General features: G+C 36.3%; 1 protein-coding gene and 1 long non-coding RNA gene across 3 annotated transcripts in view; one reads left to right on the top strand and one right to left on the bottom strand.

Annotated features, from left to right (window-relative positions):
• The window catches only part of gabra4 (gamma-aminobutyric acid type A receptor subunit alpha4), a 75946-nt gene that overhangs the window by 33688 nt on the left and 25471 nt on the right, over window positions 1-16787 (top strand). The window contains 1 exon segment of the mRNA NM_001017822.1: window positions 5616-5768. Coding sequence (NP_001017822.1) covers window positions 5616-5768 — 153 coding nt within the window.
• LOC141377666 (uncharacterized) lies at window positions 526-5640 on the bottom strand. Of its 2 annotated transcripts, XR_012390158.1 has the most exons (4): window positions 5525-5640; window positions 4470-4619; window positions 4157-4360; window positions 526-3615 (listed from the first exon to the last, which is right to left on the bottom strand). It is a non-coding gene; the product is annotated as an uncharacterized lncRNA (long non-coding RNA). The 2 variants fall into 2 exon arrangements; XR_012390157.1 differs by lacking the exon at window positions 5525-5640 and having other exon boundaries at window positions 1519-3615; window positions 4470-4892.

Genomic DNA, 16787 nt, shown 5'->3' with positions numbered 1-16787 from the left:
TTTTTTAGTTTATTTAGTCTTAGTTTATGTAGCTTCATCCACTCACCATAGCTGTAGTTATTCATCTGAAGTGGAAACAAAAGAATATTTAGGAAAACCAAATAAAATTTATGTATTCTGATTGCAAATAAAAATTCCATCCATTTGGATCACATGCTTTTAACATAATTGAACTAATAAACTTTGTCAATATCAGTTCACAATAGATGCAAATTTGCATCATGGGTGGGGCTTGACTTTAGCTTTGTTGCTAAATGGCTAACATGGATTTTACTGAGAGAGTAGCTGTGCTTTATGTGCTTTAGGAAGGCTGAAAAACAGCATGGATTCATTCGGCGCCATGTCTGAGTCCACTAGATTCTTTTAGAGGTGAACCCAGCTTTGTGAGTTCATCAACTCCTTCAGAATCTGAAGCTGGATGATGGAGGCTTTTATCTGTGCTTCTGACTAAGCCAAACCCAGTTTGATGAGCTGTTGTCCTGTGTCAGGAGGATTTCCCCTCGGGACACCAACAACAGGCGCTATGTTATAATCACGCCCATACAAGAGCAAGCTCCTGATTGTTTAACTCGGCGTGAATGTCTGTTAAAGTTCAGATTTTCTAACTCGAACAAATTTCTCAATTTGCACTGCCTCATTCGCACAAATCGTGCCACAGGATGTCTATTCGTGTCTTTGCATTGAATTAACGTGGTGTGAACGCTCCTTGAGGAATCTGACAACATGCATTTTACTAAACTGATAAATCAAATTAAATTGAAAGGTTACAAACCGTTAATGAAAAAATTCATGATTCAAGATTTTACAGTACAAATCGGCACAAATTATTAATTTATTGTTTCCTGTTTTTATTTGTTATTTGATGTTGTTATTTATATTAATTAATTATTATTTTTTTCTTACTGAGTACAACCTTCTAATCTAAAGGGATGAGGACTGGAATGAGGATGAACTGCAAATCTTATTGATAATTATTTTATAAATTTTTGAGGTTTGTAATCTTTAGTGTAATAATTTTTATTGATAAAATTGCAGCGTTAAGAAAAAAAATGATCATAAATTTGCATTTTGATTATTATTAATTTTTTTTTCAATCTATTTGCCTATTGGAGGAGCGATTGGTCAGAGTGAAGATTTTCAGAAACCCCGGGTACAGTGCTGTTGTGTGGACACTAAAATCGTAGTTTTCACCCCATGACATCAGCATGCACGCGGTTTTCTCCTTTCCGATTGGTTAACAAGCCTCTGTTCACATGAAACGTGTAGGATGCAAATTAGGCAAATTCGGCAAATGCATTGAGTATTCTGCATCATTCACACAGCGGGACAGTAATGACCTGTTTGGTACCTAATGACCGTTTGGTACACTTTTATAGCCGTTTCCACTGTCATAGGTACCAAAAAGTAAACCGCACCATACTACTATTTGGGTATCTTTTCGAAAGGGTACTTACACAACAAAAGAGTACCAATAGGTGGAGCCAGGCGCACAGCTGAATGCTATTGGTTTACAGAGATACGTCACTTGCTCCTGCACAAGCCAGGAGAATGAAAACAAAGGAAGCGGCATTTTTTAATACACAGCTGAGACATTAAATCATAGTAATATATACATATAATAACGAGCCATGGTCGACCTGACAACAAACCTTGTCGTCATCTTTATGAACAGCCACAAATCCAAGAAGAGCAGAATCTACCCTGTGCACTGTAGTTGTTTACAAGGCCACTAGATCCTTTCAGAGGTGCATCCAGCTCTGTGAGCTCATAAACCCCTTCAGAAACTTATCCTTGATGATGGAGGCTTTCAGCTGGGCTTTTTTTTCAATAGAAAAACAAATTGGTATGCTATTGACATATTACCCTGTTCATAACAAATACCACATTAATTTCCAGTTTAACAAAGGCTCTCAAAGCTGACCTGCTCTTTAGGCCACGTTACACATAAGTCCATTTTATCAGCAAGCACATGTTCGGAAAGTCCTGATCCGTGTCACCTGATTGCTGAATATAACGAATATCTAATAGTGACGTAAGCTAGATTAAAAAGAAAAACTATTTGACTCATGATACGTGGCCTATAAAGTCAGCTTAAATGCAAAGGTCAGCACGAAGCTGTTTCACAACAGCTTGTTTTTGAGAGCAACTCTGCACAGAAATCAGGGGGAAGAACAATGCCATTTGTTTATTTATGTATTATGTCTTTTTGATCAAAATTACATAAGAGATCTGGAGCATGGAGTGAGTGTTTTGATTACTGGAGCGCAGTTTCCCAATACGGCTGCGAGCCTCATTCTGTTAAGATAAGATGAATCTGCCAGCGCAGCTTAACAGCCAGAAAACTTTGCCGTTCAGCCAAAATAAGTCTGCTGTGATGACAGACTGTCATCCTGACCTTGTTCCTTTGTCCGCTTTCAGGCTAATAAGGCACTTCCTGTTCCCGTTCCTTCTCTTTCAGGTGAATATGTGGTATTGATGGTCTACTTCGTCATATAGAACTCCCTATAAGACATTTTTGCACAGGCCTATCTAAAGCATTACTGCTGCTCACTGATGATCAACAGTAATAATGACACATTTGACCTCTTCTCAACAGGGAAAACCACCAACAATCAAGAATGCATGATTGGTGTCAATGCTTTGCAATCAAAAACGTCATTATAATAGAAGTCAATAGGGCAAAAACCTCCATGGATATAAGGAAAGAGTGGTCCATTTGAACAGTACACCATGGTTTTTGTCTGCTTTTAGGCTAATAAAGCATATCCTGATCCCTTTCCTTCTCTTTCAGGTGAATATGTGGCAATGACAGTCTATTTTCACTCCATAGAAATCCATTATAAAATGTTTTTGCACAATCCTATCTAAAGGGGTAATCCTGCCAACTAATGATCAACAGTAAAAATGACACATTTTACCTCTTCCCAACAGGGAAAGCCCTCAGCAATCATAAATGCATGATTATATGTTGTCAAGACTTTGCAATAATAAAAATGTCATAATAATGAAAGTCAATGGGGCAAAAACAGCCCCAAACATAAGGAAAGGGTGGCCAATTTAAACAGTACACAAGTTTTTTTTTTTTTTTTTTTTTTTTTGTCTGCGTTCAGGCTAATAAGGCACTTCCTCTTCCCATCTGAAGATCCAACTGAAGATCAATAGCAAAAATGACACATTTTACCTCTTCCCTACAGGAAAACCTCAATCAAGAATGCCTGTTGATATAGTGCCAAGGCTTTACAATACAAACAAAAGTCATTATAATTGAAGTCAATGAGGCATAACGAACAAGTAAAGCCCTCAGCAATCATGAATGCATGATTATATGGTATCAAGACTTTGCAATAAAAAAAGTCATCAGAATGTAAGTCAATGGGGCCAAACAGCCCCAAACACAACAAAAGGGTAGCCAATTTCAACAGTACTAAAGTTTTTTGTATGCTTTCAGGCTAATAAGGTACTTCCTCTTTCCATTTCTTCTCTTTCAGGTGAATATGGTGTAATGACGGTCTCCATAGAACTCCATATAAAAGCCAAAAATGTTTTGCAAAGGGTCTCTCTAAAGGGTTAATCCTGCCAACTAATGATCAACAGTAAAAATGACACATTTTACCTCTTCCCTACAGGAGGGCACTTTAAGGCACTTCCTGTTCCTCTTACTTCTCTTTCAGGTGAATATAGGCTAATGACGGTCTACTTCCGCTCTATAGAACTCCATATAAAAGCCAAAACGTTTTTCACAGGTCTCTCTACAGGGTCAATGCTTCCAACTGATGATCAACAGTAAAAATGACACATTTTACCTCCTCCCAACAAGAAAAAAAAAAAAATCATGAATGCATGATTATATGGTGTCAAGGGGCTTTGCAATCAAAAAATAAACGTCATTATAATGGAAGTCAATGGGGCAAAAACAGCCCTGAACATAACGAAAGGGTAATCCATTTGAACAGGACACAATTTTTTTTTTTTTTTTTTTTCCGCTTTCAGGCTAATATGTCACCTCCCGTTCCTCTTCCTTCTCTTTCAGGTGAATATGGGCTAATGACGGTCTACTTGCACTTCATAAAACTCCTTATAAGACATTTTTGCACAGGTCTCTCTGAAGGGTAAATGCTGCCAACTGATGATCAACAGAAAAAATGACACATTTTACCTCTTCCCAACTAGAAAAACCAAAAACAATCATAAGTGCATGATTATATAGTGTCAAGACTTTGCAATAAAAAGGTCATTATAGTGGAAGTCAATAGGGCAAAAACAGCCATGAACATAACGAAAAGGTAGCCAATTTGAACAGTACACAATGGTTTTTTTTTTGTCTGCTTTCAGGCTAATAAGGCACTTCTTCTTCCAATTCCTTCTTTTTCATGTGAATATGGGAATTACAGTCTATTTCCACTCCACAGAACTCCATATAAATACCAAAAAACATTTTTATACAGGCCCAGTTAAGGGGTCAATGCTACCAACTAATGATCAACAGTAAAATGACACATTTGACCTCTTCCCAACAGGAAAAAAACTCAACATTCAAGAATGCATGATTATATGGTGTCAAGGGGCTTTGCAATCAAAAAAAAATGTCATTATAATGAAAGTCAATGGGGCAAAAACAGCTCCGAACATAACAAAAATATAGTCCATTGGACCAGTATACAAAGGCTTTTTGGCTAATAAGGCACTTTCTGTTCACATTCCTTCTCTTCCTGGTGAATATGTGGGATGACGGTCTACTTCCACTTCATAGAACTCCATATAAACCGTTTTTGCACAGGTATATCTAAAGGGTTAATCCTGCCAACTGATGATTAACAGTAAAAATGACACATTAGACTTCTTTCCAACAGTAAAAACCACCAACAATCAAGAATGCCTTAATATATGGTGTCAAGGGGCTTTGCATTTAAAAAAAAATGTCATTATATTCAAGTGGTGCTCGCTGCAGAGCCATTTGAGGAGAGCTGAGCTCCAGCGAGGGGGAGCTTAAGCTTGAGCTCCACCTTTTTTGCACTTCTTCTACGAGTGATGTCACTGGGGGTAGGGTTAGGGGTGGGGTTGGTGTACGCATTAAAACAGCTTACAGGAGGAGGAGCGACAGCTCATGCTCCCCCTCGCTAGAGCTCAGCTCACCTCAAATGGCTCTGCAGCGAGCACCCTCTCATTATATTGGAAGTCAATGGGACAAAAAGAGCCCCAAACATAACAAACGGGTAGTCCATTTGAACAATACACAAGGATTTTTTTTATCCACTTTCAGGCTAATAAAGCCTCTTCTTCTTCTTTTTTTTCTGGTGAATATGTAGGAATGACAGTCTACTGTACTTCCACTCCATAGAACTCTATATAAAACGTTTTTGTATAGGTCTATCTACAGGGATAATGCTGCCAACTGATGATAAACAGTAAAAATGACACATTTTACCTCAAGAGTGCATGATTACATGGTGTCAAGACTTTTGCAATTAAAAAAAAACATCATAATAATAAAAGTCAATATGGCGAAAACAGCCATGAACTTAACAAAAGGGTAGTCAATTTGAGCAATAAACAAGGATTTTTGTGTCCACTTTCAAGCTAATAAGACACTTCCATTCCTGTTCCTTCTCTTTCAGGTGAATATGTGGTAATGACGGTCTACTTCCACTTGAAAAGGAAAATGGGCTACTTCATGATTCAGACGTACATCCCCTGCATCATGACTGTAATCCTTTCGCAAGTGTCGTTCTGGATAAATAAGGAATCCGTGCCCGCCAGAACTGTCTTTGGTATGTGTTACTCTCAAATCTTCTGCACCGTTTCTCCCTTCTGAGCCGCCAACACCATTTTTATGCAAATATGGAGAAACAAGCTGTCGTATCTCCCTCCCTTCATTTCACATACTTCATTCTTTTTTGTTTTTGTTCTGATAATAGTTTGCGTAATGCCTTTTTAAACCCCGGGAAAATACTAATTGTGAAAGTGGGTTAGCATTAGCCACATTGCACAGCTAAAGATACTGTTGGCAGTTTCCTTCAGAATCTACAGTAACTTACTGGCTGCAGTTAGACAGTAGCTAACTATAAAGCAAATACAAACATATTGTATTTACATTGAATACAGCACTATTTATCTTGCTGTATATTTGTTTACAGAACTGCATGTATATTTGTAGTGTAAAATGTTGTCATGGTCACCACATCACACCTGCCACTGAACTGAACTACACTTCCCATAATCTTCAGCACCTCACACCTGATGCTCATGCTGCTCTCTAGTGTGATTCTACTTGGTTATCATGGCAAAAATACAGTAATCTTCACAACGTAACTATAAAATACATACTGTCCCACAGTAAAATACGGGTTATATTACAGTTAAATGCTGATGTGTAATTTATATAAATTGTAAATAACAGTGTATATTGTGTGAAATGATGCCGTGCTTAAAGAAACACTCCACTTTATTGATGGTAAATAGGCTTATTTGACCAGTCCCTTACTAAGATAAACCGTTAAGTGTTTCCATTTTTTTTCAATTCAACAATCTAAATTTCTTTTGAGTATTTTGAATTTATCAAGTCTAATAATCTCATTTTTTTCTATATATATATATATATATATATATATATATATATATATATATATATATATATATATATTTTTTTTTTTTTTTTTTTTTTTTTTTTTTTTTTCAGGAAATAACAAATAAATCCTAATGAGCATAAGAGATTTCTTTCAAGTTTAACATATTTTCTGAAAGGTTAGCAAAGTCTTTCTCCCCCTTTTTACAGGAATAAACATGCAATGATAGAAAAATATGGTACAAGGTTTCATCAGTGTGAAACAAGTTCAGAGCATCTAGTTTTTGAGAGCCAGTTCATTATTGATTCAATTCAGTTCAATACTACAGTAAGTTAAGCTCAGCTCCAAAGCTGAGGCAATCCCATTCTGGTGTCCAGATCAAATCAAATATGCTGAGGTAATTTATATACATAGAAAGCATCTAAAATGCAAGAAAAGTGTCTCCTTTAAAGCTTCAAATAACTTCAAAATGTCTAAATATAAGTTAAATGTTACATAGTTATTCATAGGACTTTTTTTAAAAAAAGAAAGAAAACAATATACATATTCTCATCTGTGCTTTTTAATATAAATATCAAAAAACAAGTCCTAATATTAAATTCTGTTATATTTAAAATGTATTAAAATGGGTTAAACGGAGTGATCTGTAGGAGAGCGGCATAAAAAAACAATTAAAAATGACTATTTATTTACTGAACAATATTTTGGTGTCTTCCCTAAATTATGGTAAAAGATAAAATTGTTTTAGCACAATTTTGAGGAACCATTTTGATCCAAATGTTGATTACTGTAGACTTTAATGACGAATAAAAGCAAAAATACAACTCAAAATGTTGACTTCTGCAGATTTTCATTAGTTCCAGTGAAAATCAAAACATGTTTTTTAAACTTACTACTGTATATTTACTTTTCTTACCCTTTTTATTTTATTTCATTTTATTCTGAAGTGTATTATCTTAGCACTATATTTTGCAGCAAATGATAATAAATACATCTTAATGATGAACAAATTCATGAAGACAACTTTGAGGAAGGGGCGATGCGGTGGCGCAGTGGGTAGTGCTGTCGCCTCACAGCAAGAAGGTCGCTGGTTCGAGCCTCAGCTGGGTCAGTTGGCATTTCTGTGTGGAGTTTGCATGCTTTTCCTGTGTTCACGTGGGTTTCTTCTGGGTGCTCCGGTTTCCCCCACAAGTCCAAAGACATTTGCTATAGATGAATTGGGTAAACTAAATTGGCCATAGTGTATGTGTGCTAATGAGAGTGTATGGGTGTTTCCTAGTGAAACACTGAAATTCCTCCAGATTCCTTTAATCTTTTAATGATGTTATGCCCTGTTGAAGGTGAAATATCCAAATGTCTTCCTATCTTTCATTGAGAAACATTGTTTTTCAACATTTCAATTGCTTTCTCATGTATTTGTTGGCAAACTGGTGATCATTGGCCCATCTTTGCTCCTAAAGGACTAGACCTTTCTTGGATGCTGTGCCAAATCATAATTACAACCGCCTCTTGACATCACCTGTTTCAAATTACATCATTATATAACCAATTTACCTGATTCTTACAACGCAATCTCACGGCAATTTTTGTAACTCTTTGATTTAGTGGCCAATTCGTATGAATTTGTACGATCTAATTTTAACAGTTTAGTACTATTTACTCAATGACGGTTGGGGTTAGGGGTGGAGTCGGGTGCCACGCCTCCTTTTTAAAATCGTTTGTTTTTGAACGACTGAACTCGTACGAATTCGTACAAATTAGCCACTAAACTGACAAAACGTAAAATACTTAAAATGGTTACGTTTCGTCGTGAGATCAGGCTGGATTATTAGCTCTAAATTGCTCCTGTCCCAACTTTTTTTTTTTTTTAAACGAATCACTACTGTCTTTTATTATTTGTGTTTTCCATACTCTACCAACCTTTTCTGATTTGGGGTTGTATATTTTTGCAACAAATAATAATAAGAATAAATAATAATTCAGTATGACAAATTAAACCATAAAGACAACTTTGAGTAACTCTTTAATATGTTGACTACTGTAGATTTCCGTTAATTACAGTGTTTAGCATGACACATGCTAGTATAAAGCGGGAATATAGGCTGCATCCCATTTGTATTGTTTTGATGCTTGAAAACCCCTTTTCGTCGCTGACCCATGTACAACATGAAATCACCCATCTTGACAACCACGAATTAATTAGTAACCCAGAATAAGTCTAAAGCCAGATAAGCATGTATCCGTCCATCTGAAGGGGATTTTTCTGTTTCGTGTTAAAGTGTTAGTTTGGAGCCCTGATCCAATTATAAATCTGTGATGCCTCACAAACTACTGAATCATAACATGTGTCACCGTGTGTATCGTATCATGAGGTAATTGGCCAGACCCAGCATTTTGAATACAAGAGAGTGTGTGTTTGTTATTTTGTGGGTTTTAGGGATCAAGTAAATCCAAAATGTCAGCGAGTGTACACTTGTTATTTTTTTAAATGAGTAACACATACTTTTTTTTTTTCAACAACACTGTGAGTGTTGTATTGTCTAAAGATGATTGATTGTTTGTTTTTTAGCTGTGTGACACATAATACAACTCTTTAACTCAAGGCAAAAGCTGAATTTTTTGTAAGAATGTCAATCTTACTTAACATGTTGATTGATTTGTTTAGTACACTGGGAAAAAATGGTGTTTAGGAAATAGACTGAAATAAATTTAAAGGGCACCTTTGGTGAAAATCATCTTTTTGGACAGAACTGTCTGCGGGTATAGTGTGTCCACAGTCATATTGGGGTGATAGAAACACAATAAGTCTGTTTTTGAAAATTTCCTAACATTAAAATGAGATCCAAATGCCTCCCATTTTAAAGCCCAGCACAATGTGTCATAGGAGTGCAGTTTCCCCGCCCACCGAATTGATTGACAGTCACGTATTAGCATGTCTCTGTAGTAACGCATATAATCATATCCACAAGACAGGACCTGCGCAACACAACCACGATTAAAAGATCTGTTCAGCTCTCTGTGATCATCAGTCATCATCAAATGTGATCAAGAATGAGTTTACAAGTTTAAAATGTTTTTAAAACAGTGCATGTTTGTAATAAAGATTAAAAAGAAGATGCTTTAATCCCAGTTCGTGGACTTAAATCAGGTTTATTTTGTACATTAATAAAACAAATTTCCTTGCAGCAGTGTATATTAATGTGTATCCTGTCAGCAGTACAGCTAAATGTGTGTCTGCGCGCTTGTACGTGCACAAACTTTACAACATTGTGTGTGACTTGAATTAACTCCACAAAAAATATATCTAATAACAGCTGGGAAAGTAACTGCATTAAGGGAGATCTGCTTCATTCTAGTCTGTCACTGTGATGCTTTTCTACGTGAAGGCTAGGGCTCTGACACGCACGTGGGAACTGTAGGCAGAGAGAACCAGCTCATTTGCTTTAAAGGCACGGGGGATAAAAACAGCCACGATGTCTTAACAGCTCAAATTTCCCAGATTTTAAAAAAGGTGTAATAAATAACCTGATGGGTATTTTGAGCTGAAACGTTACAGACACATTCTGGAGACATAAAAGACTTAAATCTTGAAAAAAGGGTAAAATAGGTGCCCTTAAGATTAATAACAGATACATTCGTTGTAAATGTTATAAAAGACCCTAAAATGTTAATTATATTGTCTGTATTTTATATTATTAAATATACTACATCTTTAAATGATTTTGTATATTTATTATATATAAAAAAATCTAAATAATTCATACAAGTCAATAATTCATACAGCATTTCATTATAATTATCACAAAGGTCATTTGAAAAATTTAGGTAGACTCTTTAATTTCATATATATATATATATATATATATATATAATTTTATAAGAAAATCAAAAAGCAAGATTTACTGATCTGTGTTAAAAGGAGCGGATTTGCTCAATCGTGTTGATGAAATCTATTATATATCGTCATTAAAAATGTACTTTTTTTTCATCAAGGACACAATCAATTGTTCAAGACTGACTGTAAGGACATCTTAAATACCACAAACAAGTTTTTTTTTATGTTTCAAATAAATGCTGTTATTTTGACCTTTCTGTTCATCAAAGAATCCTGGAAAGCAATTTGTGTCGCAAAAATATTCACCAGAATAATAATAATCATCATCATCAATCACCAATAATAATTAATCAAAAGAGAGATGCAAATCATCATTTTAGAAAGTGACTCTGAAGCCTGGGGTAATGATGCTGAAAATTCAGCTTTGCATCCCAGTGAATAAATTACATTTGAAAATAGATATGCATAGAAAACTGACATTATTTTTCCATTAAACTTTTAACTTCACAAATATATGCAGTTGAAGTCTGAATTATTAACCCCTGTATATGTTTTCCCCAATTTCTGTTTAGCAGAAAGATCTTTTTTTCAACACATTTCTAAACATAATAGTTTTAATAACTCATTTCTAATAACTGATTTATTTAACTTTGTCATGATGACAGCACATAATATTTAACTATAAATTTTTTTCAGGATGCTAGTATTCAGCTTTAAGTGACATTTAATGGCTTTACTAGGTTGATTAGGCAAGTTAGTGTAATTAGGCAAGTCTTTCTATAGTATTTGTTCTATAGACAGTGCCAATTGTAGCCTCAGTTTCCTGTTCTTAGCTGACAGGAGTGGCACCTGGTGTGGTCTTCTGCTGCTGCAGCCCATCTGCCTCAAGGTTTGATGTGCTACTGTTACCTTTCTATTAGCTCAGACTAGTCTGGCCATTCTCCTCTGACCTCTGGCATGGACAAGGCATTTGCACCCACAGAACTGCCGCTCACTGAATGTTTTCTCTTTCTCGGACCATTCTCTGTAAACCCTAGAGATGGTTGTGCATGAAAATCCCAGTAGATAAACAGTTTCTGAAATACTTAGACCAGCCTGTCTGGCACCAACATCCATGCCACGTTCAGAGTCACTTAAATCACCTTTCTTGGCCATTCTGATGCTCGATTTGAACTGCAGCAGATCGTCTTGACCATGTCTACATGCCTAAATGCATTGAGTTGCTGCCAGTTATCAAGCAGTTAGACAGGTGTACCTAATAAAGTGGCCGTGAGTGTGTGTATGTGTGTGTTATCAATAAATCCTAGTGTTCTCAAACTTTGCGCTGGTAGTCCAGTTAAGAAATATAACACTTTCTTTTCTTCTTACAATCCAATCCAGAACACCTTATTGCCAGCGTACAGCCAAAAAGCACAGAAGAAAAAAGTCTTCCCATTCCACCCACCACTCCTCTCTCTTTCAAACTCTCTTCCCTTTATCCCTCTAAAACCGTCCTGCTCATTGCCACTGACAGACACGACTTTACACCCGATCATCCCTGACCGCCCTTCTGTGCCGTGACCTTATCTGTCTGCGGCAAACACCACGACAAAAGCACATCTCCATACAGTACGCAAACACACACACCTCCTGTTCCCTCGCACACTTCACCTGAGGCACTACAGAGAAGCTGAGAATAGAACGCTCTCATTCTCCACTGGAAAAAAAAAAAGAAAGTGTAACAATGACCCACCTTCAGATGGCTACTAACAGAGCGCTGCGCTTGGACCCGGGCCAGGCGAGCGGATTTTCATGTCCTAGATGGAAGTGTGCTTAGTGAAGGGGTTTCTGGGTAATGACAGTGTGGGTTTTTGATGGTCGGCGCGTGTGCAGAAATGGACGCAGCAGGAGATCACAATCATTTGTTCTGGGACGGTTTCCATATTTCACTTTCTCATGGCTCTGGTGTATTTCAGAAAGAGACTGGATTCCTGAAGGCTCTGATTGCTACCTTTGTCAGCAAGAAATAGTTGGAAATTAGTTTTGGTGGTGGTTAAAAAAAAGATTAGCTTTTTTTATCTTGGTCCATTTAAGCTGTAAAAAATGGGTCATTTTTGGTATGAGAGCAGGACAGTCACATACTGTAGCGACATGTACTAGTAGGGCTGAAATGGTCAGTTTATTTAAAACTTTTAGTTTGATACAGTATATTAGCTAAATAAATCAGAATTGAATCTAAATGAAACACTTCTGTTGAAAATAAGCAAGTCCCTTAGAGTTTTACTGTTATTTGAATCCATTTAGAAGAACTCTGGGATTGAAAGCACTTTAGCTTAACATAAATCATTAAATCGAATTAGACCATTAGCATCTCACTCAAAAACCAAACAGTTTTGATAAACTTTACTATTTAAAGCTTGACTCTTTTATACATCTTACATTGTGTACCAAGATTGACAGAAAAAGAAAATTGGCTGTATTCTAGGCTAATATGGCTCAGAGCTAAACTCTTATTCTTGTGTAATATTTACAATATTAATATTTAAAATTTACTACAATAACATGACTGATGTAGAAGCAATGATAGGAGCAATACACTGCGCCTGAAAATAATCCCCAGCACCAAGCTCTATAGCACCAACACTTAAAATATAATAGGTAAGCTAAGCTAAAAGTTCAGATTTTGCCAGACCTGAAGATTGGTTGAATAATAAAACTCAACCGTTTAAATTTAGACTGGATTCCTAAAGGCTTTGCTTCTGATTTGTCAGCAAGAAGTAGTTGGAAATTAGTTTTGGTGGTGGTTAAAAAAAGATTTGCTTTTTTATCTACTTGGTCCATTTAAGCTGTAAAAAATGGGTCATTTTTGTTATGATGTTAGAGCAGGACACTCACATACTGTAGCGACATGTACCAGTTTTGCTGAAAATAAGCAAGTGCCCTCGAGTTTTACTGTTGAATCCATTTAGAAGAACTCTGGGATTGGGAAGCACTTTAGTAAAGATGTAGCTAAGCTACTTTTGCCATGTAGCTTTTAGCTTAGCTTGCTACATTTCCCAGGGGGTAGCTTTTAGTGTAGTTAAGCTACATTTCAAGTAGAGAAGCTAACAGCTTAGCTCACTACATTTTTCAAGTAGCTTGCCCAACACTGTTAATCACTTTCAACAGTGTTTTAAGAAAATTCAATGGGTTTTCTTCAGAATGATACCAAACTGTTGCATTACCAGGTCTGCATTCGGATTTGGGGAGCTTTTAAATTTGGGCAGGGAAAATCCAGGTGGAAAGCCCAAACTAGCACTTGACTTTAAGAGGTTAATGTGAAACGGAACAAACGTTGTTGGTGCCATACTGTTCATTTGACCCATAATCTGCAGTCAAATGTATGTTTTTGCATGTTTAGAACAATGTAAGCTGCGTCCCAAATCGTATACTTATGCACTATTCTACGCCATTTTGTAGTATAAATAGTGTAAGTAGTGTGTTCACACTGAAAACTCTAAAAGTAATAAGTGCACTTTAATTACCCGGATGATGCACTCATTCATCTGCTAAAATGAAGTGTGTAATGATGGACACTTCACGCACTCAACGACCACAGGTTTGCTTACGTAGCGGAAGGGGCGGAGCTATCGGGCACACATGTTGGATTACTTTATTTATTTTGGATGGTGAAAGCAAAATTCTCCTACGAAAGTGATTATAGCGCCTCCCGATGGTGAATGCGGTAATACTCACGGCAGGTATTGGTTGATAATTCGGTTGTTTATTTCAATGATTTGGCGACCGACAAACGTCATCAGGGAAACGCTTTGAATATCCGCTTAGTAAAAAAACATTAGTGTGCCATTTGGGACGACACTACATACATATACTACGCTGTTGAGTGCGTAAGTGCATAAGTACATGTGTACATAAGTGCATGAGTGTATAGTGTGCCATTTGGGACGCAGCTGTAGTCTCAAGAAAGTATATTCAATGAGCCTGTGTTTTTGCTTTTGCTTGGACAAAGAACCTAGATTAGATAGATTACTGATTTAATTATATGTACATAGTAATTAAGGCCACTTAAAAGGGACCTAATATGCAAAAATTACTTTTATAAGGGGTTTAAACACAGTTATGTGGTAACAGTCTGTGAATATAACCAGCTTCTAATGATCAGCATTTATTAATTGTATTTTTATAATCACACTTGACAAAAACAGTCTGCAGAAACACTTTGATTGACATTCTCCCTTTGTACGTGTCATCAGAGGGGGAAAGCCCCGCCCACTAGTGACGATCTCTCCCTCCTTGGCAAATGAGGTTAGTCTTGTTTTTGAATCTGCCACTATGCTGACAGACATTTATAGCTCCGCCTTCTTTTGAAAAGAGCAGAATCTCATTTGAATTTAAAGCGACAGTCACCAAAATGGCACAACTATAATCAAAGTGGCAGTCTCAAAGAGTTATAAAACATTATTTGTGCTGTATTTTTATCAGAGACTTTTGTAAAAAGGGGCATAATATGTCCCCTTTAACATATAGCGAGACCACTTTTTTCAGATCTAGACTCGCAGTGTAACCCTTTTTTGTTTTGTTTTTTCAAGACACGTGTTTGCTCAATTCTACGACAGAGCTCCATCATTCTTCCTCAACCATCCTCACATGAGCTTAAAAAAAAAGCTCTCGTTCTCAGCGCTGTGGATTGAGCAGTGGAACAGTAGCGAAACGCATCCAGCACCCCTGGCTAAATGTAGCCTGTGATGTACCTATTGATCGCTCCAGATCGCTCTGCTCGTGGGCGTTTGCGAGTGCGCTGCCATGCTCTGAAGTTTTCCAGAGACTGTGGATTATTCTCCAGAGCTGCCAGCAGTTTCCACACCAGGGTTCGATTCGGTTTTGCCCCCGCAGATCCGCGTGCCGTCGTGAGCACTGGCAGCACCTGTTTACCAGCCGTAGCTTGGTAACTCAGGGGAAGATGTCAGATTCGCTGTTTTATTCATGCTTCTGTTGCTGGCAGAAATTATCATGCTCAAAACAAAACCTGTGAGTGTTGTACAGTATGGAAAGAGGTAGTATGAAATAGAGGTGCTTTCTGAGACTTTACTATTGTAAATTCAGTGCATTTATCAAGAAAACGAAAGAATTGATTAATTGATTGATTGGTAAATTGATTATCTTTGTTATTTAGCATTTAGAAATTATTAATATTTAAATGCATATTCATGTTTTAAATGTTTATTTAATTGAAATAAAAATGTTAGTTTATTTGTTTATTTGTACAAAATGTATAAATAAATTTATACATTTATTTATACATTTATACCAGACCATTCTGTCTGGTTCTCAAATCTGATTGGCTGATAGCCATGCAATATTCCAGCCTGATCTCACGAGGAAATGTAAGTATTATACGTTTTGTCAGTTTAGTGGCTAATTCGTACAAATTCGTATGAGTTCAGTCGTACGAAAATGTGCGATTTTTAAAAAGGAGGTGTGGCACCCAACCCCACCCCTAACCCCAATCGTCATTGGGTGATGAGCAAATCGTACTAAATTGTACGATTTAGATCGTACGAATTCATACGATTTAGCTACTAAATTTACGAATTGCCATGAGTTTGCAGTGGATATTCCCATAATAACAGCACTCATCAGTCTCTTCACCCTTGTGTATTACTCCGGATTTTTAGACTCTCTGTTTTTGATTTTCTTTTTTATATACACGATTATGCCATCGAACTGTATAGACGCAATTCTATAAATGCAATATCATACTCGTAGCAGTCCCCCCCATACTAAATATTAAATTAAATTAACTAAATATGTTCATCTGTAGCTGTTTCATTGTAAATAAATAGTTAAACAGTCAGTAATGTTTTATTATTATTTACAAAGGATAGAATAAATAGTTTACAATAAAAAAGCTGCAAATAAATTAGCAAACAGTTTTAACAATTAAAATTAATAGCTATAATAAAGATTTAGAATCAAGGTATCAAATCATGTTAATCTTTTCTTCACTGTATAACTTGAACATTCTGATTAAAGAGCAATTAATGAATCTCTCATTTAGATATTCCATTTGATTACATTAAATAACAGAGGTGTCTCTTTAAAAATGCACACATCTAACATTATATTGTAAGCCTTCCTTGCTTTCTTAACTTTTTATGCTCATTGAAGACAAAATTAGTTTCGTTTAGAAGAAAACCCACCAAAATCGACATCTTTAGTTATTATTATTATTATTATTATTACTATTATTTGTTTTGTATATGTCTGTTCAAACCGTTCAAACATGCATTCAAAAACCAGACTTTCGCTCCAAATTGTGTGTACAGAATCCGTTTGGGAAACACAGTGTATTTATCACTATGGAGCGTGTCAGCTGACAGTCACGCACTGCTATATGACTGTTTTTATTG

Source organism: Danio rerio, chromosome 14, assembly GCF_049306965.1.
Source record: "Danio rerio strain Tuebingen ecotype United States chromosome 14, GRCz12tu, whole genome shotgun sequence".
Lineage (NCBI taxonomy): Eukaryota > Metazoa > Chordata > Actinopteri > Cypriniformes > Danionidae > Danio > Danio rerio.
The sequence above is the reverse complement of the archived record's forward strand: the minus strand, read 5'-3'. Positions and strand labels throughout refer to the sequence as shown.